Below are 26,622 nucleotides of genomic sequence, written 5' to 3' on the forward strand. Positions count from 1 at the left end.
GAGATGATTCCATATGAGTTGAGTAGGACCTAGGAAACAAATTAAGGTACACATAAATTCCTTGATTAGACTGCTTGTGAAGGGTGGATGACCCGAACCCCATAAGTTCTTGGAGCCGATGATATCCTCTCATTCCAATTATTATATGAGATAAAGTTGTGAATCACATGAATTAAGGATAGACACCAACTTGGAACTTAATCCAATCATCTCACAATTTTATTCTCAAGTTGTACAACATATGCAGTGTAATTAACTTAAAATTAATGGTATTTATCACATATTGAGAACTACTAATTACTCTAATAATTATTCCGTGTTTTTGTATCAACTCTAATTATAAGTATTTTTAACAAATTACCAAAAGGTATTAGAGACACTAGAAGCAAAATCCAAGGGATGAGCTAAGTTTACCGTTTAGGATGAGTGGATTACATTTTACAATCAAGAAATATTAAGTTGTGGGCACCATTTCTATAATTTGTGAATGTTTATCCATTATCACCGTTTTACAGCTAATTGACAAACGACTGATTGTATATTTGTCTACAACATTTATTAGTCATTTAGTCAAATATTAAACTTTACAATAGCTACCAATTCTCAACCAACATTATGAACCTCATGTTTCACGTTGATTTATTGCTTGTAGTAGAATGTACAATACTCGTTTTATGCTGTGAATCTGTGATACTGCCTAACAAGTTCCTCACCAGCGCGTAGTTGTAATTTGTAAATGGTTCAGTAGGAAGCACCTGCTGGCTGCTGTTACTATGCTGAGTCTTGGCCTGAGTTCGGTGCCTGAGATAGAGCATGTTTGTATGTTTACCTATAATAAGAATGAAAACAATTCTAACCGCGTGTAATTTAAATTTGATCTTCTATGAGCTCCTGCTGTTGGAGTTGGACTTCTTTATACCAAGCCAGACGGTAATTTCACAATATCTATCATACATGATGTTAATCGATCACAAGATTTTTCGAGCAAAGGAAGTTGGACTTGCAACTATGGAAGTCAATGGATTATATTCTACAATGCTAAACATGAAGTCGTCTAATTAAACACAAACTACATACACATGCTCAAACTTTAGAGCAATTTGAATTCTGATGAATCTAGTAGAATTTCAAGCACTCTCAATATCGAGCATAGCAGTTACATCAGTTTTCCTAGACAAATTTGGCCAAATAATTCTGGAGTAGTCCATATGAGATTCCATTATGCACTTTCAAGAACCGAGATCAATTTCCTAGAACCGTGAAAATTATTGTTTGGCAAGCCAAAATGGTACGATTTGCCCATGATTAGACCACGACAACCCTGTTGTATTATCTTGATTGCTGCCTATAGCAGAAGAATGGCTTATATGTGCTCCACTATGACTTCCTCCAACATCGAGAACCTGGTTGTTTGGAAGACGGTTGCAAAGCATGCTAAACTGTTCCTTTCCCTGCTCTGCTCTAGGGAATGCTTCAATCTTACTGCGCTTACAATGACTACTATCCTGATCTCTATGTGAGTACGCAATCTGGAAATCCTTCTCCGATAGCTGGGAATGTAACGAATTTTGCTGGTCAGTCACCAAACTGAAGAATTTTGGCGTATCTTCTGCCTTGGAGCATTGAGTTTTCCTCTCAAGTGCGTGCATTTCTTCTACCATCGGCTTCCACAACCTCACTCTTGCATTGGTGAACCAATTAGATACCTGTACAAAGGATATATGAAGCTCTCTTCATAAAATTACACTACTATAAACGTCGTAAATATGTTAAGAATGTTGTTTCTTTTATTTTCAATGGGGATTTCGATGTTCAAGGGAAGTATTGTAAGTTTGTAACTTGTATATAAGCTTGACACAAGACAATACTCGAAAAGTGCTAACCTGACTTCTTGATAGGCCGGTCTTCTGCGCCAACATGTGCTTGTCAGAATCGCTAGGATAACTGAAATAATGAATTCAGTGCATACTAGAGCATCAGTAAACAAGATCCATGAATATAATCAATGATAGAAACTTGGAGCTTCTTGTTTCATAAGTTAATTGCGAATTTGCGATACTGAGGAAAAAAAAGCAATTTCTTACGGGTGTAGAAAGTGTTCAAATAGCCAATTCCTCAGAACAGCAACAGCTTTATCAGGAAATCCTCTTTGGGATCGCCAGACAGGATGTTGGAGAAAGTTAGGAGATGGACCTTTGTCTTCTGAGCAGGACCCTGGAGTACGATCACTCCTAGTATCTACGCTACTTGAGAAAGCTTTACTAGTAACGCGAATTTGATCTAGAATGGCATTCTTTAAGCACTGGAAGTGCCTAAGCATGGCTCTAACAGCAAAGCATAAGAATGGGGCAGCATTTCCAAGACCCGCGACAGATTCAAATGATGAAACAGCTGATTGCATTTGTTGGCAGTAGAGTTTATATCTCTTGTAAACCTAACACACAAAATAAAGATCAACATTAAAAGAGAAACGATGTTAAAATGACTGAACCATGCTGCATGCCGTAGTTTGGTACACAAAACAAACATCAAATTGATGCAAAGCAAGCAAATCATATCTTCAAACTGATGTTTTGTTTATGAACTGCAAATTTTGGTCTTTTGTCACAAATTTCACTACTTCATAATACATATTTCCATCAGAATTTACCTGAGACAGAAAGCCCGTCTAGCTCAGTTGGTAGAGCGCAAGGCTCTTAACCTTGTGGTCGTGGGTTCGAGCCCCACGGTGGGCGTAACTTTACCTTTTTTTGGAACAAAATTTCAACAGAAGAGTTTAAAGCTGCTATGTATATCAGTAAAAATCTACTCCATCTGTCATTTTCTTGTTCGGGTGGTTTCATAGACAATAAGCCCGTCTAGCTCAGTTGGTAGAGCGCAAGGCTCTTAACCTTGTGGTCGTGGGTTCGAGCCCCGGTGGGCGTTCCCTTTTTTATAAACGGATCTTTGAACAACTAATATTTACATTGCAAATTCATGGCTACTAGCCTACTATTAGGTCAGCTCAACTTTAGTAATCCTAGCAAATACTTAGACACTTAAACTTAGACCTTACCGATTCAAACTAGCAAAAAAAAAGGCTACATAAGAGATGAGTAATTAACATCCTCTTAACAAACTCTTGGAAAAGGTGAATCTTCTATCTGATGTAAAACAGTTGAGAGTTTTGAAGGTCAAAAAAGGACGACTCGCTATCCTCTTTGATAAAGTTCTTAGTACCTTGAACGAATAGTGTAATTTGAATTAATATTGTCACAAATGACTACTGATGTAGAACATGGATAGACCTTAATAGGTGTCGTCGTTTCATAAAGAACCAGCCTTCTAAAAGCAAAATATACCATAAAGATTAGTTCTTCCGCTAAAAATACAACAAGTCACCCTTAAAATACAAAAGAGTCACAATCGACTCATTATTGGCACATGGCTCCATACAATATTTTTTTTATACTAACACACAAATGACCAATGCATTACATCTTTAACAGATGGTAGGAAAATTTATTAATATGCTTCTTTTTTTGAAGAGTAATTACTTTCTTATTCAAAATCTAGGTGAGTAGGGTAATGGCACTTTACATTTTGCATATTTAGTTCCCCTAGTCTATCTTTAGGTTCTAAGCTCTAAAGTATGTATTGTGTCATGCAAATATGGAAAATCTTACCTGACTGACTAACCTTATTACATTCTCTTAACTACAGTATAATTAATGCAAAGTAGAAGGGGTAAATAATAATTAACCCCTTAACAATCATAGAGCTAAAAAGGAGAAGTATACATTTTTTTTTAATCATACGGAGTAGTTTATTTTTAAAAAAAAATGGTGGAAAAGGGTAGAGAAAAGATATAAAAAATGAATATTAAAAAAGATAGGAGGAAATGATTTGATTAATAAGTTTTGACAAGACTAGACATCTTTATGTCTCACTGCCAGTGCAGCAGAGAGAGAAAGAGAGAGATATGATTAATAATAATAATTTTTACCACAAGAAAACCCAAACTACTGCCCTTTTACAGTGACAGCAACTATCAGATCATCAACTCATCACTCTCATACATATCAACATCCACATATGCGTACACTGTACATCACCAGATAACTCCAATTCCCCTTGCCCTTTTTACCTGTTATCTCATTATTTAACCTACTACCTCGGATCGGGTTAACCTGTGATAGATTTTGAACCGGTATAGCAGTTATTTTTTTTAGGTTGATAAGGAGAAGACATCTTATCTGAAGCCTCTCACAACTCAACAATTTCCGTAGTAATACTAAATTTTACATAGTAACACTTCCTCCGTCCCTTAGGTAAAGGCTACACATACAATTATTGTATGTGATCCCTACATATAACTCTAATTTGTCATGTTTCTATTGGTTAAAATAATAGGCACAAGTTCAATTAAATTCAATATATATTTGACTCCTAATTTTCTCCCATTTTTTTGTTGATGTATCAAATTTGTAATGGTGTTGTATGTAGAGACAATATACAATAATTGTATGTGTATTAAAGCCTCTTTCTAGCATTTATTACTCACATCAGAAAAAGATGCTTTAGGGACGGAGGAAGTACCATTTATACTTTTGAAGGATTATAGCGAATATACTCCGATCTCTTGTAGGTCACCCAATTATACTTTTGAAGATTTTTACAACAAATTAAACCATTAATATCTTTAATTTCATACCAATAATAAAAGTCATAAAAGTTGAAATGCTACATAAATAATGCATTGAAACAATATCTAACAAAATCTAATGTGAATATTATTGATATTTTGTACACCGAGTCAGGAAAAGTCACGGTCAAAGTTAAATAATTTGACCCAAAAATAATGAAATGGGACAAGCAATCTTGTACAAGTACAAAGTAATAATCCTGATGAAATAACACAGTAATGCATGCATAAATACAAATTTACATTATACCCATAATATTTTTCTCCAACTTTAGTTGTCACAACTCACAAAACTAACTCAAAGTAACCTCTATAAATAATCACAACTTTTTTAAGGTTTTTTCAGCGTCATACACGGAGCATATCACTAGTTTAACTTTCACTATCTTGTGCTAAATATTCCTTGAAACTCAAAAACATCCTATGTTTATATTCTCACTTTCACTTTTCACCTAAAACATTAACATTCTCACTTTTTACTCAATAATAACATAACATTAACACAGATTAATAATATACCTAATTAAATCATGTCAATTTTACATTGCTATATTTTTACAATTGTACATAATAACAAGGACAGTAAACAACTACCAAACAAAATGCATGAATAATAATTAAACACAATGCATGAATAATAATTAAAAACAGATTAAAGAAAAAGCACACTAATAATAATAATAATAATGCAGTTGTATTAAAATAGCAGATAATAAACGTAATTGTACGGAAGAGAACATGAGTATTAGTAGTGTAGTACGGAGTAGTAGTAACAGACCTCATGAAGCATAGATACGAGGTTAGGATTACTACATCGGAGTGACAAATCATCATCAGTATCATTAAACAAGGTTCCAGAATCTTCTAGAATCTTATAAGGACCTTGTTTCTGGAAGGAAACTCCACTGGCACGGGAGAATTCTTCGAGAAGTTCTTGGGCGGGCCGGAGGAACCTAGATCGGCCCAATATAGAAGCGTAGCCCGTAAATGGGCCCACTGGAGAAGGAAGGTACGCGCGCGCGTGGGCAGAGGAGGAAGACAGTGATAGATTAGTTGATGCCGCCGCCATTGTAGGCGGATGATGATCAGCTGATGAAGAAGTTGGGTGGAGTACTTGGAGAGGGGAGAGAAAAGGGTGTTGGTGATGGTGCTGCGGAACAACGATATCGACATCGATATCGTTGTTCCGATGGTTGTGGTTGTGGTTGTGGGGGTGGTAGCGGAGTTTGTGACGTCGACTTTGTTGAGGGACGTGGTAAGGATCGTCGTCCATGGAGGAGGAGGAGGAGGAGAGAGAAAAAAAAAAAAAAGGAAATGGAAAAGAGTGGAAGAAAATGGAAAGAGTTAAGAGGGAGGGAAAGGGGTGATTACTAAAGTTTTTGAGTGGTTATATGAAAAAGAAGGTAGGAGAGGGAGTTGATGATTTGATGGGGAGGTAGGCAGATGTATTGGAGTAAAGGAGTAAAGGGGAGGGAACTGTTCTTTGCTATACAAATGGACACTCATTCAATCATTTTATCAACCTATCGGGCCCTAATCTGATTTACTGAACTCAACAAAACTGAACTGAAACGAATTGTTTATAAGAGAAAGAAATTAGGAACTGAATTGAGCTGAGCTAAACTGAACTGAAATTAAATCGAATAGAATAAGTCCTCAATTCCTCAATTGGTAGGACTCTTATCTCATATTTCAGAGGTTTAGGGTTTGAATCCTATCAAGTGATAGATATTTGGGGGTAGGGATGCCAACGGGTCGGACTCGGAGGTTTGGAGCGGATTATGCTAAATCCAACTTTGACCCTACAAGAAGTCGGCAGCTAAATCCGACTCTGACATTCGACTCTAAGATTCCGTCCACGATCTGACTTCAATATTTGACCTCCGACTCCAAGTTTTTTTTTTCGTTTATTCAATATACTTTGAGAAATTGGGCTATTTGGGCCTTTGCACCCCACACCCACTGCCACCAAGATCCACACCCAATTTCACGATTCATCGAAGTTAGAGTCGGACATTTGCTAGGTCGGATTTTTTGTAGGATCCGACTCGGAATTGGATTATTTTAACGGATTCAGAGTCGGATTACTTTTTTATTGGACTTGAGGCGGATTTTTTTTCCTCGGATCGGGGCGAAGTACGGTCGGATTCGAATTGAATTTTCATCCCTACTTGGGGGTAGGGATTTCCTTACCCTTTCCTCTATTTCTAAGTGTTTGGCTCGTAAATACTGGTTAAAAAAAAATATAAGGATTAAAGTTTGATCAGTCAGAAAAATTCAAATTAAATCAAATAGGAGAATGGAACATAATTAACCCTAAACTGCCCCAGTCCCCCCTAGCTAAAGACTTGGAGGTTCAAAAACCACTCCAAACATCACAATGGATTTAAAAATGGTCTATTGTTCTACACTACTCGTAATTGATTACAAATGAGACTGTAAATAAAAGTTGTAAAACACCTCCAACATAGCTTTGCATGTACTAAAAACAACATATACTAGTACTTGTATTAGTTGTTCAATTATTGACTATGAAGAATTGAATTTGCAGTAAGGTGTTTCAATTCCAAACTTGGTTTAAAAATTGCATTCAAATTAATTTTACATTTAGTGCAACTCTAATATATAAGTCGAAGATGCACGTAATGATAAAAGGACAATAGAGAAAGATTATGTCATGATACATGTAGGTAGATGTTATAAAGAGAAAACTAGTCGTAGGTAGGAGAGAGAGAGAAAGGCATTAAGTTGACTGACGGACAGATGAGTGATGGGACTAATCAGCAAAAAATGAGATAGGTGGGTAAATTAACTTACATACCCAACTCACCCGAGCATTAACCCTTTTTTGAATTCTTTCACGTAACTTATTTTTTATCCAGTATCCTCTCCCCCATGTGTTTGAGTAGTGACATCAAATTCAATACTTTACTGTATTACGCTTGTTTTTTCTACGTACTTTCTTTATTTCTTCACCCTGATTTTACGAGGGCCTTTAATTATCACAAATCCACCCCAAAACAAAATAAACAAACAGGATTTTCACAACCAAAAAAAAAAAAAAAACAAAGAATACATATTTGTCAACTATTTAAGTCAATAATTAGAGACTCATTGTTGACTTCTTGTTATTATTTTTATCATGTACATACTACACTACCTCTAATAATCCATTTTAAAAAGGGGAGATTGATGAGATATGAGCTAGTTACCTTGTTCTTTATAAAACACCATATATTTTTCACATTGAGAAATGAAATCTAGCGGAGTTGCACGTAAGGTTGCCTCACATCCATGAAGGAGGGTAAGGTTCACGGTCTGTTCCGATTTATTGAAAATAAAATAAACTAAACTAAACTGATTCGGGCTTAATTGAATTGAATAGAGCTTAAATGAATTGTTTATGAAAGAAGAAAATTAGATACTGGACTGAAATTAAGTTGAACAAATAGACCCTCAATTCTCATTAATGACAAATTTCCTCTATTTACTCTTTCTAGGAATAGAGATTCGATTCTCATTAGTGACGAATCTCCTCCCCTTACCCCTATTTGCGGAACTACATAGTAATTCATGCCAACTATAAAAACCTTATAGGAATAAGACAAGTGATATATTTATAAAAACAAAGGGAGTATAAAGATATACATGTATTTGAGATTCTGTACGGGATGGTACCATCACCGATATGAGTAGATAAATTCTGATCGAATCTTATCTTTTGGATCACTTTCTACATCGACCTATTACCAATATTAGCCTTCAACATTGACCGCGTGGACAGCTGCTTCCGGCCACGTGGTTATGTGGATACCCAGCACCCACTTGACAAAATAGCTGCGTGGATCAACACGTGGCACCAATTTGGGAATTTCTATATATATCTAAGCATAATTCACTTTTCAGGTACAATTTTCTTTATCTAAACCCCTCTCTCTACAATACTCTCAAATGTCATGTCTTATATAAAGGATAAAGATGATTGTATCATCATTATCATTATTAGTTATTGTTTAGAATATGTAAATCCCTTGATTTACTCCTTAATTTTGATAGTCAAAGTATATCCCTTATAATTAGCTAACGTACCTAGTCACATATTGTATCTAGTCATAGTTTGGTATGTTCAATGTTCTAATCTTGTATTATATATACTCCTGTATATTCATCAATATAATCAAGCTTTCCAACATTCTCTTTCTCATAACTCTATCATGGTATCATGAGCTTTTGATCCATATTTTCTTGCTTCCGCTACTACCATGGTTACACTATCAAAACCCTTTGTTGACACCAACAAATGATGGTGACCATATCATACTTTCTTCTCGGAAAGCTTCAAACCAAAAACACACTTTTCGCTCAACTCTTTTGGCACCCCGTATTTCATATACCAAGAGTGACATATATATTTTTTTCTCCAAACCCCTTACACGGAGAAACAAAGCTTTTTCGATATCCCGTAGTTTACCTACCAAGTGTTACCATATACGAAATTCTCTCCAAAACCATTATGGAGAAACATAACATTATGTTCTAAACCACCATCACACCGCCATTACAAGTTTTCTATCTCGCCTTCAATGGTGGTCAAGGAACCTCTATATTATTTTCCCTTCCATTTGTTGCAAGCATACGCTAGCCAATTTGAAATTTCTTTTTTATTATTTTATTTTTTGAATATTTACAATCAATGGTTCATGTGTTTAAAAACCGTGAAAAACACCCATTAAACAACTTCTTAATTTCTCTCTATATATACTATCTTTTAACTTCTACACGCAACTCCTCCATCCAAAAAAAAAAAAAAAAGCTCCTCTAATACACTTCCTTTTCTTTTTCTTCTTAAAAAAAAAAAAAAAAAAACAAAAAACTTCTATTGCTCCACTCCCTCTAGACCTTATTTGGAGAATCGCAATGCAATGCAACCTTTCTCACCACCACTTCAATTCCTACATTGAACAAGATTTGAGATCTTATATCCAAGATCGGTCTCTCGTTCCGAACGTCCGTCTTGCGGGGGCGTATAAAGGATAAAGATGATTATATCATCATTATCATTATTAGTTATTGTTTAGAATATGTAAATCCCTTGATTTACTCCTTAATTTTGATAGTAAAAGTATATCCCTTATAATTAGCTAACGTACCTAGTAACATATTGTATCTAGTCATAGTTTGGTATGTTCAATGTTCTAATCTTGTACTATATATACTCGTGTATATTCATCAATATAATAAGCTTTCCAACATTCTCTTTCCCATAACTCTATCTAAACCCCTCTCTCTACAATACTCTCAAATGTCATGTGTTACTCATATTATTCTGTTACTGATTATCTTCGAACAAATTCCTCAAACTAGCTAATTCACGTTGACCATGTAAATACCTAGCTGGACAATAAATTTTTACTAACACAAAATACAGTGTGTAAGTTATCGGAGCTCCTCCAAAACATATTCCTTTTGTGTTTGTATTTTTAAATATGATATCACTACCATATAAAGTATCGAGACCAATCTCGTAAGTACTCCTATTGCCCTACACATTTTCTATGAGACATGTATACCCCACGTCTCCACTTTTGTTAGTATAAAATTAACAAAGAAGACAAAATTTTTAGTAAAACTATCAGGCTAAAATCAAGAGCCCGTCTAGCTCAGTTGGTAGAGCGCAAGGCTCTTAACCTTGTGGTCGTGGGTTCGAGCCCCACGGTGGGCGACCTATTTGTTTTATATAATCATTTTTATAGACAATGAAAAATCATTCAACTGTTAAAAATCTAATTGAATTAATCTTCAGTAAATTGCTACCCTAGGGTGATTAAATAAGAAGCCCGTCTAGCTCAGTTGGTAGAGCGCAAGGCTCTTAACCTTGTGGTCGTGGGTTCGAGCCCCACGGTGGGCGCAATTTGTTTACCCTTTTTGTCTCTTATCCAAGACGTCAAATTTACTTACACAACACCAAGATCGTACATTAGTATGAGTACAATCTAGTTACACACTATCGAAATACAACGATGAACAAATAAAATTATTTGATTTTATCGTTTGATGATTTCTCTTTAACATCACCACAAACTTTGTTAACAATGATAGCCCTTTTGCTCAAGCACTAGCCAACTCCACTCTCTTCTCATCATCATAAACATCACCAATTTTAACATTCTTGTACCTATAATTCTTAGCCAACATCACAAAAACACACATGTTTAACACAAAAACAACCACAAAGAGCCAGTAAAAATACTCAAGACGACTGTCGTTGACATCCTTACCAATCCATTTTTTCCCACCATTCATCCCCGTCACATAATCCACAATAGTTATAACAAAACTCATAAGAAAGCTCCCAATGCCGTTAACACTAAGGTAAAACGCCATCCCTAAGCTCCTCATCGAATCAGGAACTTGTTCATAGTAATACTCTTGTAGTCCTACTAGGGAAAACCCGTCCCCTATACCACTCATCAAGATTTGAGGAACGAGCCAATACACATGAATTGTATTCCCTTGTAAAATCGCGTTAAGCCTTACTCTTTCTACCAAGGCCGAGACTACCATTGTTGCAATTAAGATGACCATGCCAATACCTATTCTTGTAAGGATGTTGATGCCTCTTTCATTGCCCGTGACTCTCCTTAAGTACGGGAGTAAGACCTTGTCGTACACGACTAATGAAGCAGTCATACCTATGGCCGATAAGATGGCCATAGAAGCTGCTGGAATTTCAAAGTGGTTGAACATTTTTCTATTCATTACACTGCCTTGCTTGATGAAGAATGTCGGGCCGAGGGCATTGCCTATGCCAAACACTAACGATGTTAGCCATATCGGAAACATGGCTATTATTAGTTTTAATTCCTCTACTTGTGTCACGGTTGCTAGCCTCCACGGACTTTGCTTCTTCTTTAGTACTACTTCATTACTTTCGTGTTTTTCGACTATTGCAGCTTTGTCAAGAAATCTGTAATACATATACATCAAGTTGTTCACGAGCTTATATTATTTTTAGTCACGTAAAAATTAAAATGGACAACACAAATTAAAGCATGCACAAACTTAATTTTGTATACTAGATTTCATGAACATTGTATTTAATTTACCTTAGTCTATCAGTATGTCCCAAAAGTCGTGGTTGGAGATTACCTGAATTGTTAGCCTCATACAACAAAGAGGGATTAGAAGGGCACGGTAGATTTCTCTTAGCAATGGCGCCAACCAAGACTTGTACCAACGGGGTTAAGGGGCTTCCAAGGGCATTCCTGTACCGATAAAATGGTCTTCCAAGAAAAAATACTAAGACAGTAACACCCATTGTTATGGTTAATGTTATAAATCCAATGCCCCAACTTACATTTTCTTGGATATACACTATCAAAGTTACTCCAACAAATAGGCCACTACATACCGCGATGTTCCACCAGTTGAAAAATGACATCTTTTGCTTCCTTTCTTTAGGATTGTTGTCGTCGAATTGATCCCCTCCGAAACTCTCAAGGCATGGCTTGTAACCCCCAGTTGCTAGGGCCACAAGGTAGGCCGCTACGAAGAAGACCGTCTCATGGACCTTGCTAGCATGTTGGCATGGACTCGAGGTTGTTGTACCACAAGGTTTGAGGCTTGGAATGTATTGTGTCATGGTGAATATACCTAGACTCTGAATATAAAATAATGGAAGAAATGTACATCTTTGTTAGATTTTAATGAAACTTTGCTAAGATTTTGTATAATTGAAGGAAAGTTATCTATTGACCCACTACAATCTTGAATCTTTATAGCTTCAAATGTCAACACAATCTATAAACATGTGAACTAAAAATGTCAATAAAGGGTAAGTTAGATAATTATAATGGGCCGGGTTGTTTTGATTGGGCCCAGTTCGTGGGTGAAAATAATTGAGTCAAGGCCCGAACAGCTACAAATTCTTAACCCAAGACTACGGTTAAAACCTCTAGTTGATAGCTCGTTTTGCCAAAATCTATCATGAGTCATTAGTCTCATTACAATCAAAGACCTGTTGATTCCGGGAGATTGTTCTTTCTCCGCGTTTCTTTCTATTTATTATATATTATTATTATTTTTAAGTATTATTACGTGGTCTTATGTTAAACGTGTTAGAAATGTTGTTGCTCATTAGTCGTTACTTACTTAGATCAGTGTTTGTTGAGCCAATGAGAAAACCCAAATATGAATGTAAGTGATGTACCACATTAATTGATTGTATAAGTGAGAGTTTGTATTGAGTTGTTTATACCATGTTGAAGATAGTAAAATATTGTTCCTACTGTATAAGGTTAAGAGGCTAACCAGCTAATCCTCATTGTTCTATGATTATGGGGTGCCACCTTATCGGTACTCGTAGTATAAAGTGGACACTTGTGCCGGGTATGAAGTTGGCCCATTTATATGTGTTTCTTGATTTTAAATATTACGTACTCCGTGTTACATTTGCCAATTTGCCCGACAAGACAACACTTAATAGGCACCAACCTATCCTTTTAAAAATAATTCATTGTACACTTCTAATATTATGAAAAGAGTCAAAATTAACCAACTACTTTATTAAATTAGTCTATATTCAATAATTAAGCGGATGGGACAACAATTAATGGCAAATCTTTATGATTAGCATAACTTTATCGATTATTAGGTGTAAAGTAAACTTATGATATTAAGGGTGTGCAAAGGATATAGAGATGAAGAGGACAAGATGTTGGAATAAAGATATGATATTGGTGAGTGAAATAAAAATAAAATATACAAAATTTTGTTTTTGTGGAAAATAAATATTTAATCATATATGAGAAATATACATTAAGGTATTTTGTTATAAAGAAATACAAAGTAGGTAATCGAGTTCTTAATACTTCGTATTTTTTGTTGAATGATCGTTCTTCCTTATCATTTTTTTTGCCATAAATTTTACATATTCAGGTATCTAATACTAAATTTCCAAGATTTGGGAATTGGAACTATGTGTATAGTACTATAAAACATATACCTAGAACTCAATCATCAGCTGTTTTTAATTTGGTTGAGTTGGTTTTCGATCTAAGACTATAAAAACCCATAGTATTACATCTGTTTCATATTGTATGTAATTTTTTTATGTTTTGTAAATAATACTCTAAAGTAACCCTAAAGTTGCATTTAATATAAAATGGAAATAGTATGAAATATTAACCTTGTTTGGACTTATTTCATACCACATACAACACAATTACATCAACTTGTACACACCACCGAAATCAAACCAAAAAAATTTGAATAAAAGGAAGATGCATAATATAGAGATTGGAGGGGGTTGGATTTGCCAAGACATAAAGGATTGCGGAGAAGAGAATCATGAAGTAACGACCAGTATATGCATCTGCTAGAAATCCACCAAGAAGAGGCATCACCGTGCTTACTCCGGACCATATATTCACGCTGTTCGCCGCCGTTTTCAGGTCTTGGTGCATCACCTTCGTCATGTATATTATCATGTTTGATGATATACCAAAGTATGTCATTATCTCACTGAATTCAATTGCTGCATGTATAGTATAATTAAGTAAAACCACACACTACTACTAGCATTTTTAGGTGTTATTCCTACGTATGTATGTGGATCGGATCCTCTCTAATTCTTTCAAAGATATCAAAGCTATTAAATATACTTTCTCCGTTTTCATGAAATTTTACAAATTAGAGTAACAATAAAACTCAATAAAATAGGATCTAGATTCGTCGTAAAGGTAATAATTATATAAACTTGTTACGTACTTGAATTGCTAGTGTATAAGTAGAGAAGAAATGTTACCTAAGATGAAAAAAGAGGCTTTCCAAGAGCCAGTGGAAGCTCGAAGAGGAATCCTTCCTTTGTAATCAAATGATGAATCAAGAACTTGTGATTCCGCAACATTATGATTATTTTCATTGGCGTTTGTTGTCTTTGAGATTTTCGACTCATCACTTTCACTCTGTGTTTCATGCATTTTTCTCACTTTCACTATATCAATAAATTTGTTGAAGTGGTTTAAATGATAGTTTGTTTAAGGTAGCACTCCCCCCACCCCCACCCCAACCACCCCCCCCCCCCCCCCCCCAATTATAAACTCTATCTAGCCACTTAAGAATCGACTATGTGCATGTCATGTACCCATATCATATTGTCGTGGTAATAGTGCATGGCATTATATGACATATTATGTATCTCTTCCGTTTCAAATTAATTAACATATTTATCATGTATAAATTTTATTGTAAATAGTTTATGCACTAAAGTCCCGCTTACTTCACCTTAATTTTACAGAACTGAAATAATTTTTACTGAGCTTAAATTATCTTTACTGAACTGAAATTAATTTATTAAATTGAAATTATATTTGCTGAACTAAAATTATTTTTACTTGTTCCAAAAAAATTATTTTTACTGATTTTCTGTTGTAATTCATTTTTAAAGTTACCGATTTTTATTGAATTGAAATTATTTTTAGTAAATTGAAATTAGTTAAACTGAACTAAACTTATTTTTACTAAATTGAAATTATTTTTACTGAATATTTTTTTTAAGATGAAGTGAACGAGGTCTAAGAGAATGAATCTTATAAGATTATACATGATTATTTTTTTTCAATTTACTAATATTCAGTATAAACCACAAAAATTAGTCAGAGTAGAGATTGTATAGTTTCAAGATCAGAGTAAACGTGTGGCTGATTTGAATTGAAAAGTGAAATAGGGAAGGTATCATATAGACTGAAAAAAAATTATACGGAGCACTATGCATTTGCGTTTAATTAATGCTTTAATGTATTATTCACGCGACTAAACTCTAACAATTTATATTAGGAAAAATATAAAATTATTATATTATTGATTAACAATCCTATATCACTCCTTGACCGCCATGATTGTGTTTTAATCAAAAATCACAATAAAATATAATAATATCATGGCCATGATTTCAATGTTCTTTGTTACGGGGTAGAGATTTTAACGCACTGTTTAATATCAACGGTACCATCATTTGAAAGCGGAATAAAATGCTTTGTACAAACTTGGCATGTCCGAAAATAGTTAAGAATCTTAAGATCATGCATGTTTTATTGACAAGTCTATTGTATGTATACCTTTAATTTATTGCAATTATATACTGTACTCCTCCATTTTATCATGTTTTTCCTATTGAGATTATTATACCTGTGAATCTTTATCAATAAAGCTTTACACTAAAAAAAAAAATCCTTCATAAAATTAAATTAAATTTAGAGATTTAACAATAATACGTAGTACATAAAATAAAATAAGTACTCCGTACAAATAATTTAATCAGTAGAAACAAATCAAACGACGACAATGAGTAAATAAACCGTACTAACACGTACAAGTTCACAGTCAACTAGACCCTTTCATTGAAACCCTTACATCTGAATTGATTCAACACATAATAATTACTAGCTTAGTTATTATTCATTCAATCAGTGAAATTAGGGATAGTAGCTTCAGGAAGATTAGCCTTAGCAGCAGCAGAGGGCTCAACACCAGGGTGAGGTTCAACAGTCTTACCAAGAAGCACCTTTGGCAAATCACCCTTTATTCCCTTCAAATAAAATGTGTATAATATCGTGAATGGGTAAACAATTTGTTGCAATTTCACTTGTCCATAGGCTCCCTCGAAGATACCCGAACCGCCCGTGATTGATAAATAACATGTCTCATAGGTTAAGTATGGTCCTTGGATTGAAATGTGACCAAGATCTCCAAAGTACATGCTGTATACTGCTTCAAATCTCACTCCATTTTTTTCTGGCTTGTTTTGGATTACGATGCACATTCCTGCTGTTATTCCTAGCCTTGTTTCTAAGTCTCCTGTGTATAACTGTTGTCATCACAAATTGTTATGAGTACCATTTTTTGTCAATTAATCTATTCTTAATTAACCGTCTTCTGGTACAATTTAAGTCAAAGAGATCGGATATTTAGAACAGTTGTTCTCTTTAAAATATATTCGCTCTGACTTTTTAAGGAGAAATTAATACAAGTTTTATCTTCACGATTAAAAAAAAAAAAAAAAAAGGTTAAATTAATAGCATTTTTGTAAATAAATAAAAAACTTTTGTTAAATGTAGATCCCATTTATGTTGATTTATGAAATGTCGTATTGAGATTTGATGTTGATTTATTTACAAAATTGCCATTTGATAATTTTTTTTTTTTTTTTTGGGTTTATTATGAAGATGAATTGAGACTCCCTCGAAAATGCATGAAGAAAAAGTCACAATTACCTTGTTGATGAAAGGAACTAAGTCACCAAGAGCAAAAACAGGTTTCTTGCTAAGTTTAAGAACAACAGGGCTTTCACGATCTCCATCATCAATCTGATAAGCACTGAATTCATGAATCTTAACATCTGATGATTCATCAACCTTAGCCTCTGATAATTACCCACAAAAATGATTCATTAGTAACATTATTCCAATATCAATAATTTTCAAAACTACAGTGACTTAAAATTGAAGTTTAATTTATGCTTACTTTCTGCAACAGCAGAAGAGTTTCTGCAAGTAAAAGATCTAGCAAACAGCTGATTTGCAGAGTTATATTTCAGGGGTTTGTTAGTGACAGAAAATCCAGAAGATTTAAACCCAATTTCACCAAATTTAGCAGGAGAAAATGCAAAAGATTTTGATTTTTGGCAAGTTTGAATTGAGGAACAAATGTTGTTTGATAAAAAGGAAGATGATGCAGCCATTTTAATCAGTAAAAGATTGAAACTTTGTAAAAGTTTGAAAACTTTGTAAAAGTTTGAATTAAAAAGAGAGAGGAGACAGAGGATATATTTGATGATTTTGTGAAGAAAAAGGAGCAGAAATTGTTTGGTATAAATAGAGGAAAGTACGTGAAAAAAATGTAAAAATTATCGGGAAATGATGGAATTTAAGCACAGAACAATATTTTTTTTTTGAAAACAAGCACAGACCAATATTTTTTTTTGAAAACAAGCACAGACCAATATAAATAAACACAGATAGTCGGAAAAAAAAATAAAAAAAGTGATAGACTTTATTTTAAGTTTGTAACAAAAAAAATGGTTAATTTGAATTTGTATAAATTCAAGTTGGTTTTCACACATCGGCAATATAAACCAATCTTAAAACATGCATGTAATCTTGAGAAATATGCACTCTAATAATAACACATGCATACATGCACTCGATTGAAAAATATGCACTCTAATACATTAATACGGCTAATAATAACACATGCAGTCATGCACTATTGCACTCTATTGATTCCGAAGCTCGCAAATTGTATAGTGTTGTTTATTTTGGCGAATAAAGACTTGCAACTGGTTTAGAATTCACTTAGTAATCTCAGGTCGAAGTCCCAAAGTCAAATCCTAATTATTGTGTGTGGACCTGGTTCACAATAAATTATTATGGACTCGAGGTCTATAAATGTTTAACTGATACTCCCATTGTCCCCGATTGATAGTCACTTTTGGTAGAAAATCACGGGAATTAATAAACATAAATAAGAAGTAGCAAAAGTACATTGAAAAAGTAAATTTACATTGGGTATGGAAAAAAAGTAGAGAGAGAAAGTAATTAAAGTACATGAGAAAGTAAAATTTACATAGGAAAGTTTAATTTGCATAAATAATATTTTTGCAAATGGGAGAGAATTTTGGTAAAAAAAAAAAAATAATATTAATAGTACTTGAAAAAAGCAAATGTGACTAGGCCCTGTTCTTTTGAGCTTCTGGGCAGAGCAGAGCAGATTTCAGCAGAGCAAAGCAAAACAAAGCAGAGCAGATTTGAGCAGAGCAGAGCAGATTTCAGCCGAGCCGAGCAGAGCAGAGCAGATTTTATTATTATTATTATTATTATTTTATTATTATTATCATCATCATCATCATCATCATCATCATCACTACTACTACTACTACTATTATTATTATTATTATTATTATTATTATTATTACTATTACTACTACTACTACTACTACTACTACTACTACTACTACTAATATTATCGCATTATTATTATAATCATTAAATTTTTAAAGTTAAATATTAATTATTATTATATTAATTATAATTATTATTAAATATTATTTAATTATTATTATTAAAAATTAATAATTAGTATTATCTTTAAATATTAGTCATTATCTTAATATTAATTGCTATTATAAAAATCAATTATTGTTATTATAATTAATATTATTAGTTACAAATATTATTATTACTGTTAGTATAATTACTATTATTATTATTATTATTAAATATTAATTATTATTGTTATTATTATTATTTTTATTTTTATTAATAATTATTAATAATTTATTATTATTATTATTATTAAATATTAATAATTATTTATTATTTTTTTTATTTTTTTTTTATTAAATATCAATAATTAATTATTTTTATTATTATTATTATTAAGTATTAATTATTATTATAATTAAATATTAATTATTTATTATTATTAAATATTATTTATTTATTATTATAAAATATTAATTATTATTATTATTAAATATTAAATATTAATTATTTATTATTATTAAATATTAAATATTAATTATTATTATAATAATTTAATATTAAGTATTAATTTTAAGTAGAGTAGAGCAGGGCAGAGCAGAACAGAGCAGATTGAAGCAGAGCAGAGCAGATTTCAGCAAAGCAGAGCAGAGCAGAGCAAAGCAGATTTCAGCAGAGCAGAGCAGAGCAAAGCAGCTCTAAAGAACGGGGCCTAACATTTTGAGTCACCAAAAATGGTAAAAGTGGCTATCATTCGGGGACGAAGGGAGTATTATATTGAATATAGTGATTCTAATTTTAACCATAGTAACCTTAATTTTAACATTTAATTTTAACATAGTAACCATTATTAAAATTTGTGTAACCTTTGATATTATACGAATCCAAAATACTATCTTATGTTGAACATAGCGACTCATTTTAACATAATGACCTTTATTATTCATATTGATTAGTACATTATATAATTTGTCATAAAAAAAAACATTCTATGACCTTTATAATAATACAATGTCTTTTTATTTTAACATAATAACCTTTTATTTCAATATAGTGACTTTTTTTTATTGATAAAACGATCATAGTGTCCTAATATTAGTGGTTCACAATAAATTAATGTGAAACGGGTCTATTTAAGAGTTTGTACTTTTTTACAACTATTGCTGCTAAATTAGACAAAAAAAATTAGAAAAAAAAAAAAACATAAAAGATGAGGCTTCACCGTCTTACAAAGAAGCTCTTTAGGCAAATTTCCCTTAATTCCCTTTAGTAGTTTGTGTAGAAAAGCTTTAGGGCCTGTTCTCATACATTTATTTTCAGTTCAGTTCAGTTCAATTCAGTTCAGTTCAGTTCAATTCAGTTCAGCTTTTAATTTCCTTCTCTTATAAATTATTCAGTTTAGTTCAGTTCAGTCTATGAGAGGAGGCCCTTAGTGGTACAAAATATTCTGCAATTTAATTGATGGCCAAGTATGTTACATCATACGAAGTATAGGTTAAGTATGGTCCTTGTAGTGTCACTTTGATGGATATAAATCGATCTTGATATATATTATGGAAGGAATTATTGTAATTTTATCGTGGTAGATGTTTCTACATTAAGTGATTGACATTTTATGTACATATAAATTCTGTAAATCTTGTAAAAAAAAAAAATTCTGTAAATTATGTTTAACAAGTAATGATATATAGTTGTGTTTTTCATTAAATGAAATAAGGTGAACATAACTGAAAATGGCTGATGAGTATCATTTATAAATGTCACTAACAAATGGTCTATAGCTAGTTTTCCGTATGTTGAGAAAATATACACAAACTTTCATATGTGGTTGGCCACATCATGTTGATCAACCACAGTTTTTTTTTGGAAAGAATGATTGGGGTTACTTGGTTGGTCAGAGTCGGTCAGGGGTTATTTAGTCAGGAATTACTCAATCAGTCAGGAGTTACTCGTGTACGTGTTAGCTGGCCACACACCAAAATTGCTGGAAAATACGACGACCCTATTAATGTAACATATTGTATGTAATTACTTTAGTACGGAGTATTACTTGTTGAATCTCAAACCAAGCTTTAGATTACAAAAAATTGAAAGGTTGTAGTCAAATAGTATCCTTCGTAAAACAAGTACTCCATAGTCCATAGTCCATTAAAATAGTTTAACGAATTTATTCAATAGAAACAAGTCAAACACTCAAACATGTAAAGGAACCACAAGTTCATAACCAACCAGACCCTCCCTTACATGTAAAGGAACTAAACACAGACATATGCCCAAGTCATTGATTCAACATTTCAACCCTTAATATTTACTAGTAATAATCAGTCGGTAAAATTAGGAATAACAGCTTCAGGAAGAGTAGCCTTAGCAGAAGCAGAGGGCTTAACACCAGGATGAGGTTCAACAGGCTTACACAGAAGCACCTTTGGCAAATCACCCTTAATTCCCTCCAAATAAAATGTATAGAATACCTTGTATGGGTACAAATAATGTATCATTTTCACCTTTCCATAGGCTCCCTCGAAGATACCCGAACCGCCTGTGATGGATAAATAAGATTCATCATAGGTTAAGAACGGTCCTTGGATTGAAATGTGACCATAATCTCCAAAGTACATGCTGAATGTTGCTTCACATCTATCTCCATTTATTTCTGGCTTGTTTTGGATTACGATGCGTATTCCTGCTGTTATCCCTAGCCTTGTTTCTAAGTCTCCTGTGTACAACTGATGCCTTCAAAAATTATTATGAGTAATGAAAATTGTAGTCATACTCCGTATTAGATTAATTTTAGATTAGTCTTTTGTGATTCATGCGTAAAGAAAATTGTAGTCATACTCCGTTTTTATTTTTATTTTTTAGATTATTAGTCTTTCACAGAAAATCATAAAATTATGAAATTACCAAAATGAAATACACTTCCTTTCCTTAATGTGAAGAATTTTTAATTTATTTTGCAAGTACCATTCATATAGAGTATATACTCTACTTTGTAAGTTGTTGGATTACTCTTTTAAGTTTTAAGTGTTCATTTTCATAGTATAATTTTGCTTAAATTTCTCAATTTTTAATTATACTAATAGTTAAAGAGGGCGCTAATTAGTATAAAAGTGTAAAGGTACGTAGCCTATGGTAGAAGTCAAAATGTAACATACATTATCGAGAAATAAACAGACTATATTGGTGACAATTCTAGACCAATTTACTCAAAAAGTTCATAAGATCAAAGCTTACAAATGTCATCATGCACAAAATCATTACATACATATTAAATTTCTGAATAAAAACAGATAAATACAGAAGGAAAAAAATAGAGTAAAGATTGATACCTTGTTGGTGAAAGGAATCAAGTCACCTAGAGCCAAAACAGGCTTCTTGCTAAGTTTGAGAACAGCAGGGCTTTCACGGTCTCGCTCATTAATCTCATAAACACTGAATTTATGAACCTTAACATCTGGTAATTACCCATAAAAATTATAAATTAGCAACATAATTCCAAAATCAATACAAAAAAATTAGAGTAGAATATGGAAGTTAATGCATACTTTCTGAAAGATCAGAAGAGTTTCTGCAAGTAAATGATCTGACAGGGAGTTGATTTGCTGAGTTAAATTTCAGGGATTTGTTAGTGACAGAAAAGCCAGAAGGTTTAAACCCAAGTTCATCAAATTTAACAGGAGATAATGCAAAAGATTTTGATTTTTGGCAAGTTTTAGTAGAAAAAATGGTGTTTGATAAAAGAGAAGATGATGCAGCCATTTTTACTAAAGATTGAAACTTTGCAAAAAGTTTGGATTTTAGAGAGAAAACAGAGGATTTGGTGAAGAAAAAGGATTGGAATTTGGTTGGTATAAATAGAGGCCAGAGATAAATGTAAAGATGATATGGGAAAGTTGCAAAATGTCACAGACCAATGATGAATGATGCAGCCAATTTTATCAGTAAACACCAAGGTAGACTGGCTGTGGTCTTGGATTTATAAAATAAAAACCTTATTTTTAGTTTGCAACAAAAAACATGGTTGAATTTAATTTGTATAATTAGAGTGGTCAAGTACATCAATTTTTTCGGGGTTGTTTTCACACCAGCCAAATACCCAATAATAACACATGCACTCTATTGATTCTGGATCTTGCAAATCGTACAATGTTTATTTAGGCAAGTAACAAAGAACAGACGTTGGTGTAAATGGCTAGAGATTCACCTTGTGATTTTAGGCATAAGGTTGAATCCTTCTAATTGTAAGCACTTGGACTCTTGGAGTGAAAACCCTTTACCCTTTACCTCAGTTTCAAGAGCCGAACCCATAAAGCCAATTTTAAGACTATACTATCCTGTTCTTTGTTATCTTCTCATTCGCATTTTGCACGGTTTCCAATAAACAACTTTGGAGGCTATGTACTCCGTATATCAAATAGAGGTTTCCAATATCTAACACAACTATACAAGTATGCAATAAATGTTCCCATAAGCTATGTCAATGCATTGACTTCATTCTTGCTAAAGTCAACCTTGACATTTGCTTCTTTCCAATGTAAGTATATCACTGTCATGCTTGAAAATTCTTAAATGGTTGCAAATAGAGGTGGTTATTGGACAGGGTAGCCCAATGATAATAGGGTCAGGGTCAAACTTATAGGGCTTTTAATGGACATAACTATTAATGGACAGGGCCCTTGTTGGATAGGGTCAATAAAGGGTCAACATGTTTTTCCAATTTAGTTGATAAAAAAAATACATAATGTAAAAATAATTATATAGTTTAATTTGTATTCATATGTATTTAATAATGGCTTTCTCCAATATTTATTTTAATTGATATTTTGTAGGCTCGTCCATTATCGACCCGCGACCTGCATTGTCCCGACCCTATATTGGCCCTATAAAACGTGACCCTCTTTGACCCTGACCCGCAACCGACCCACACCGACCCGCCCAATAACCAGGTCTAGTTGCAAACAGGTCCAGTCTAATAATCACAATGTGTCAATGTCAACAAGCATGCTGCAGAAAGGAAAGCTATCGACATATTTCCATCCGGTAATCCGTCATCTAAGGTAAATTTAACAGCTCATAAAAGAGCAAAACTCAGCTATTATAACAACCCAATTTCAGAAATCATAATAAAATTAATCATTATACAGCAATCTTTATTTATCCTATAACAAATTCATAACAATATACAGTTGTATAAAATGAAATAAGAAAAAAGAATGGAAAAATAAATGTAGATACCTTTTGAACTTGAACATGGAGGGCAGCATTGAGTTTGTGATAATGCGAGGAATTGATCTCGTAATAAAGAAATTGGGCGTGAAATTGGAGGATTTTAGGGATTGAATCGAACCCTTGAATTTGGTACTGATGATTGCCTCGATGATACTGAACCACAATCCGTCGGAAATAGAAATCTCTGCTTTCGTCTTAACTTTTTTGTTTTTGTTTTTTGATTGAGAAAATGTTTTTCCTAACTTCAAAAATATTGCATTATTGCATTTTTTTTCTCTGCAGAACGTGTAGTACTTCTATAGTTTAGCAAATTTGTTGCTCGTACCTTTTTTTTTTTTTTTTTTTTTTTTTTTTTTTTTTTTTTTGTTCCACCTAGTTCATCCTTAGAGCTAATCTGGATTCGGATGGTTAGATTTCAATTCCTTCCGATTATTGTTGTGAGGGGATCGAACACGAGCTGGGTCCTATCTACCTAGTGTAATTTCAATCACCACGTCATCAACCTCCAATTGGTATTGCTCGTATTTGTTTATCATTGAAATAAACTTGATCGGGAGAAGAGAGGGGATAGAAGAGGTAAATTGAATGGGAGGTGGTTATTGGGAGCCACCATGACGTTTTGACGTCATCTACATAGTTGTGGTAAAGTGGTGGTAGTTTTTTTTTTTTTTTTTTTTTTTTTTTTTTTTTTTTTTTTTTAAACTATACAATAGAAAAAACTTCAGGTGATATTATATAGAAAATAACAACAACAGATGGTGGTATTTTTAAATTTGCCAGAATACTAAGAACCTGTTCACATTTATTGAACAGAAATAAATATTTTATAAGAGAAGGAAATTAGGAGTTGAACTGAACTGAATTGAAATTAAGCTAAAGTAAAGAGGCTCTAATAGTATAACAACTAAATTTGTGTCATAAGATGATATACTCAAACCAAAAGAGGTTCCAATTTCCAAACATGACCAAATATAACGTGCGCGTTCGCCCTAACTCCCTAAGTTACAAATATTACAATCTTACCAAAAAAAAAAGTTTTTCTTGAATAGTTACCCCGTTTCATAAATGCAATACAAGTAGGGATGTCAGTGGGGCGGGTCAAGTAGGAGACCCGCTCTATCCCCGGGTCTCGGTTTGGCGGGTGGTGAGGCGGGGATGGGGATATAAACCATATCCGCCATGGGTGATGGGGCGGGGGTGGATTTTAAGTTGTACCCACCCCATTCCCGCCCCACCCGCCCCATCCCCACCTCATACCCACATCTATATATCTTTTAAAGCAAAATTACATACTTTTATTCTATTTATAAAATAATTACATGAAATACAATAGTAATAATAATACTTTGTACGACACTTATATTATAACACAAAAATGTGTATAGAATGTTTTATTTTATAATTCGTATTAATTATGTAAGATTGTGTATTTGAGATACAAATATTAGGTGAATCTTGGGTGGGGATTAGGCGGGTCTTTGTTGGAGATTAGGTGGGGATGGATATCCAAGTGGGGGGTGGGCGTGGGGATGGTTTTGGAGTTGTATCTGGTGGGGCGGGATGGGGATGAAAATTGGATCCGCCGTGGGGATGGAGATGAAAATATTAGGTAGGGATGGAGATGAGAAGGCCAACATCCGCCCGCCCCGCCCCATTGACATCCCCTAAATACAAAAAGGTAAATGATAATTTCTTTACGGGGTATATGATCAAATTTCCTCCCGTTAAAAAAAAACACTAATTAAAGTACGAAGTATTAAACTTTTTACCTTATCATTAACTCATTCTCGTCGTCAGAAAACCCGCCGACGTAATCCTCCGGCAATGGTGGTTCTCTGAACGTCGCCGTTTCACTTTGAAACTCCTCCCTCCGCGGCGCGGTGGTGGTGCTCTTATTAGCCGGATAATTAATATTAAGGCTTCCATGGATTGTTCAGGTTAGTTTCATTTCCACTCAATTTTTGTCTATTTTTTTTTTCTTAGTTTTCTTTGTAATTGTTTGCTTAAATTTCATTATTTTAATGTTTATTATTATCTGATTGATATTGGGTTTGCCTTTTTGAAAGTTAATATTCATATGTTGTGTTATGCATTGATTATCCCTGATTTCTTTTTAGTTATATAAAATTTGATTATGTAATTTACAAATTGTAATTCGTAATTGATAAATGATTGATGTTGTCTAGCTATTACAATTGATAGATATCGCGATTAAAGTTGTGAAAAATTTACAACATTAAGGTTAGTTTATGCCCTTGGTGTGTCATACATAAACTTAAACCATGTTTTGTGCTGATTACTCAAGTAGCAAATTCATAGAAGAAATTCAGGATGTTGGAATTGATAATTTAGATTATTCTAAGCAAAGATGTTCGAGTTAGGATAGTAATCCTGTTTGTGGAGAGTTAGCAGGGAATGATATACATAAAGGTAGACATCTACCACATCTCAACATCATCTTTGGAAAGTTGGAAGGCTTAGTGTTAGAATCCAACCTCTTTGTTATGTATTCTTCTTTACTTTCCTTGTATTTTCCTTACGTAATGTCTCTTTAGTCTTTCTTTTTATTTTTCTAGACCCTAGGGAGAATTATTGTGTTACTGTCATTTCAACGTTCACTTGTAATTCTCTACTAATGCAATATAAAGCTCTTTAGGGAGCGAATGATTA

At 33.3% G+C, this 26,622-nt stretch overlaps 4 protein-coding genes and 4 non-coding genes across 8 annotated transcripts; 4 read left to right on the forward strand and 4 right to left on the reverse strand.

Moving 5' to 3' along the window:
• Positions 1 to 976: 976 nt before the first annotated feature.
• Positions 977 to 6,061, reverse strand: LOC145556631 (BEL1-like homeodomain protein 9). Its single transcript, XM_081618284.1, has 4 exons — positions 5,463 to 6,061; positions 2,085 to 2,434; positions 1,884 to 1,944; positions 977 to 1,706 (listed from the first exon to the last, which is right to left on the reverse strand). The coding sequence occupies exons 1-4, from the start codon at positions 5,955 to 5,957 to the stop codon at positions 1,266 to 1,268; spliced, it is 1,347 nt and encodes a 448-aa protein (XP_081474410.1). The 5' UTR covers positions 5,958 to 6,061; the 3' UTR covers positions 977 to 1,265.
• On the forward strand, positions 2,663 to 2,735 carry TRNAK-CUU (transfer RNA lysine (anticodon CUU)). The gene has a single exon. It is a non-coding gene; the product is annotated as a tRNA-Lys (tRNA).
• Positions 2,853 to 2,923, forward strand: TRNAK-CUU (transfer RNA lysine (anticodon CUU)). Its single transcript has one exon. It is a non-coding gene; the product is annotated as a tRNA-Lys (tRNA).
• Positions 6,062 to 10,333: 4,272 nt separating the features above from the next.
• On the forward strand, positions 10,334 to 10,406 carry TRNAK-CUU (transfer RNA lysine (anticodon CUU)). The gene has a single exon. It is a non-coding gene; the product is annotated as a tRNA-Lys (tRNA).
• Positions 10,407 to 10,519: 113 nt separating this feature from the next.
• TRNAK-CUU (transfer RNA lysine (anticodon CUU)) lies at positions 10,520 to 10,592 on the forward strand. The gene has a single exon. It is a non-coding gene; the product is annotated as a tRNA-Lys (tRNA).
• Positions 10,593 to 10,792: 200 nt separating this feature from the next.
• On the reverse strand, positions 10,793 to 14,705 carry LOC145555494 (protein NRT1/ PTR FAMILY 5.6-like). Its single transcript, XM_081617231.1, has 4 exons — positions 14,490 to 14,705; positions 14,002 to 14,219; positions 11,791 to 12,344; positions 10,793 to 11,651 (listed from the first exon to the last, which is right to left on the reverse strand). The coding sequence occupies exons 1-4, from the start codon at positions 14,662 to 14,664 to the stop codon at positions 10,793 to 10,795; spliced, it is 1,806 nt and encodes a 601-aa protein (XP_081473357.1). The 5' UTR covers positions 14,665 to 14,705.
• Positions 14,706 to 16,145: 1,440 nt separating this feature from the next.
• On the reverse strand, positions 16,146 to 17,423 carry LOC145556632 (allene oxide cyclase 4, chloroplastic-like). Its single transcript, XM_081618285.1, has 3 exons — positions 17,207 to 17,423; positions 16,957 to 17,081; positions 16,146 to 16,550 (listed from the first exon to the last, which is right to left on the reverse strand). The coding sequence occupies exons 1-3, from the start codon at positions 17,421 to 17,423 to the stop codon at positions 16,146 to 16,148; spliced, it is 747 nt and encodes a 248-aa protein (XP_081474411.1).
• A 3,443-nt stretch (positions 17,424 to 20,866) lies between these two features.
• Positions 20,867 to 22,518, reverse strand: LOC145556633 (allene oxide cyclase, chloroplastic-like). The gene is made up of 3 exons (XM_081618286.1): positions 22,269 to 22,518; positions 22,053 to 22,177; positions 20,867 to 21,449 (listed from the first exon to the last, which is right to left on the reverse strand). The coding sequence occupies exons 1-3, from the start codon at positions 22,480 to 22,482 to the stop codon at positions 21,045 to 21,047; spliced, it is 744 nt and encodes a 247-aa protein (XP_081474412.1). The 5' UTR covers positions 22,483 to 22,518; the 3' UTR covers positions 20,867 to 21,044.
• Between the last annotated feature and the right edge of the window lie 4,104 nt (positions 22,519 to 26,622).

This window comes from Chenopodium album, chromosome 8 (genome assembly GCF_948465745.1).
Source record: "Chenopodium album chromosome 8, dcCheAlbu1.1, whole genome shotgun sequence".
Lineage (NCBI taxonomy): Eukaryota > Viridiplantae > Streptophyta > Magnoliopsida > Caryophyllales > Amaranthaceae > Chenopodium > Chenopodium album.

Coding starts and splice junctions, on each gene's coding strand:
- LOC145555494 (XM_081617231.1), bottom strand. CDS start 14,664: ATGCATGAAACACAGAGTGAAAGTGATGAGTCGAAAATCTCAAAGACA. Junction 14,220..14,489: donor AGCCTCTTTTTTCATCTTAG/GTAACATTTCTT, acceptor CTATACATGCAG/CAATTGAATTCAGTGAGATA. Junction 12,345..14,001: donor CCGCAATCCTTTATGTCTTG/GCAAATCCAACC, acceptor TTTTATATTCAG/AGTCTAGGTATATTCACCAT.
- LOC145556631 (XM_081618284.1), bottom strand. CDS start 5,957: ATGGACGACGATCCTTACCACGTCCCTCAACAAAGTCGACGTCACAAA. Junction 2,435..5,462: donor TCGTATCTATGCTTCATGAG/GTCTGTTACTAC, acceptor TTTGTGTGTTAG/GTTTACAAGAGATATAAACT. Junction 1,707..1,883: donor CCGGCCTATCAAGAAGTCAG/GTTAGCACTTTT, acceptor TCCTTTGTACAG/GTATCTAATTGGTTCACCAA.
- LOC145556632 (XM_081618285.1), bottom strand. CDS start 17,423: ATGGCTGCATCATCTTCCTTTTTATCAAACAACATTTGTTCCTCAATT. Junction 17,082..17,206: donor CTCTTCTGCTGTTGCAGAAA/GTAAGCATAAAT, acceptor ATGAATCATCAG/ATGTTAAGATTCATGAATTC. Junction 16,551..16,956: donor TAGTTCCTTTCATCAACAAG/GTAATTGTGACT, acceptor TGATGACAACAG/TTATACACAGGAGACTTAGA.
- LOC145556633 (XM_081618286.1), bottom strand. CDS start 22,482: ATGGCTGCATCATCTTCTCTTTTATCAAACACCATTTTTTCTACTAAA. Junction 22,178..22,268: donor CTCTTCTGATCTTTCAGAAA/GTATGCATTAAC, acceptor GGTAATTACCAG/ATGTTAAGGTTCATAAATTC. Junction 21,450..22,052: donor TGATTCCTTTCACCAACAAG/GTATCAATCTTT, acceptor TGAAGGCATCAG/TTGTACACAGGAGACTTAGA.